At 33.9% G+C, this 640-nt stretch overlaps 1 protein-coding gene across 1 annotated transcript; it reads left to right on the top strand.

The window, feature by feature from the left end:
- Nucleotides 1-415, top strand: LOC119587801 (the record flags this gene model as incomplete). Its single annotated transcript, XM_037936499.1, is given in 1 exon segment — nt 1-415. A coding segment is annotated over 1 exon segment (276 nt), but the record flags the coding sequence as incomplete, so codon positions are not given.
- Between the last annotated feature and the right edge of the window lie 225 nt (nt 416-640).

The following is a 640-nucleotide window of genomic DNA, read 5'->3' as shown; positions in this document are numbered from 1 at the left end:
TGTAATGGATCTTCATCAGAAAATTCAGCTTCAGACCGAAAGTCTTATCCTTTAAAGTATCTAGAGTCAAGAATATCTAATGAAATATTTATTATAACTTTTACATCAGGCGACTTCAGCATTAGTCAGCTACCTCTCAAGCGTCACCAGGTCTTCCTGTGTCTTTCCATAGTTCAAATTTGCGTCTTTGGCTGGAGTTCTTACACGATTTGTGATGAATCTCGTATCAGATCAAGATTTGTTGATGAAGATAATGAAGAACTTGGTAAACTTTGAATGGCTCTGTCATCTCCACAAATTCAATATCATTTTAGACTGTTGCTCTCTGGTTGATAAAAATGTTACAGGTAACTGAGGAACACTTAACACAAAATAATGTAAGAATAGACTAATAAATAGAACATGCACAAAACTATGTCGTTTATTTATTGGCCAACATATTTCTAAGAGAAAGAGTTAAAGAAAATGAAAGAATGGAAATAATGCTGCTCTGACTATTTTTCTTGTAATAGTTCTTTCGGCTGTGAAAAGAAATCGTGCATGCTAAAAGAGCACCTTTCAAAGCCTTATTTCCTAGTGATTTAGTGATATGAAACTTAAAAGCGTGTGCCTTTAAATAACTCAACTTCAACACTACTTG

This window comes from Penaeus monodon, chromosome 23 (assembly GCF_015228065.2).
Source record: "Penaeus monodon isolate SGIC_2016 chromosome 23, NSTDA_Pmon_1, whole genome shotgun sequence".
NCBI classification, from domain to species: domain Eukaryota; kingdom Metazoa; phylum Arthropoda; class Malacostraca; order Decapoda; family Penaeidae; genus Penaeus; species Penaeus monodon.
The sequence above is the reverse complement of the archived record's forward strand: the minus strand, read 5'-3'. Positions and strand labels throughout refer to the sequence as shown.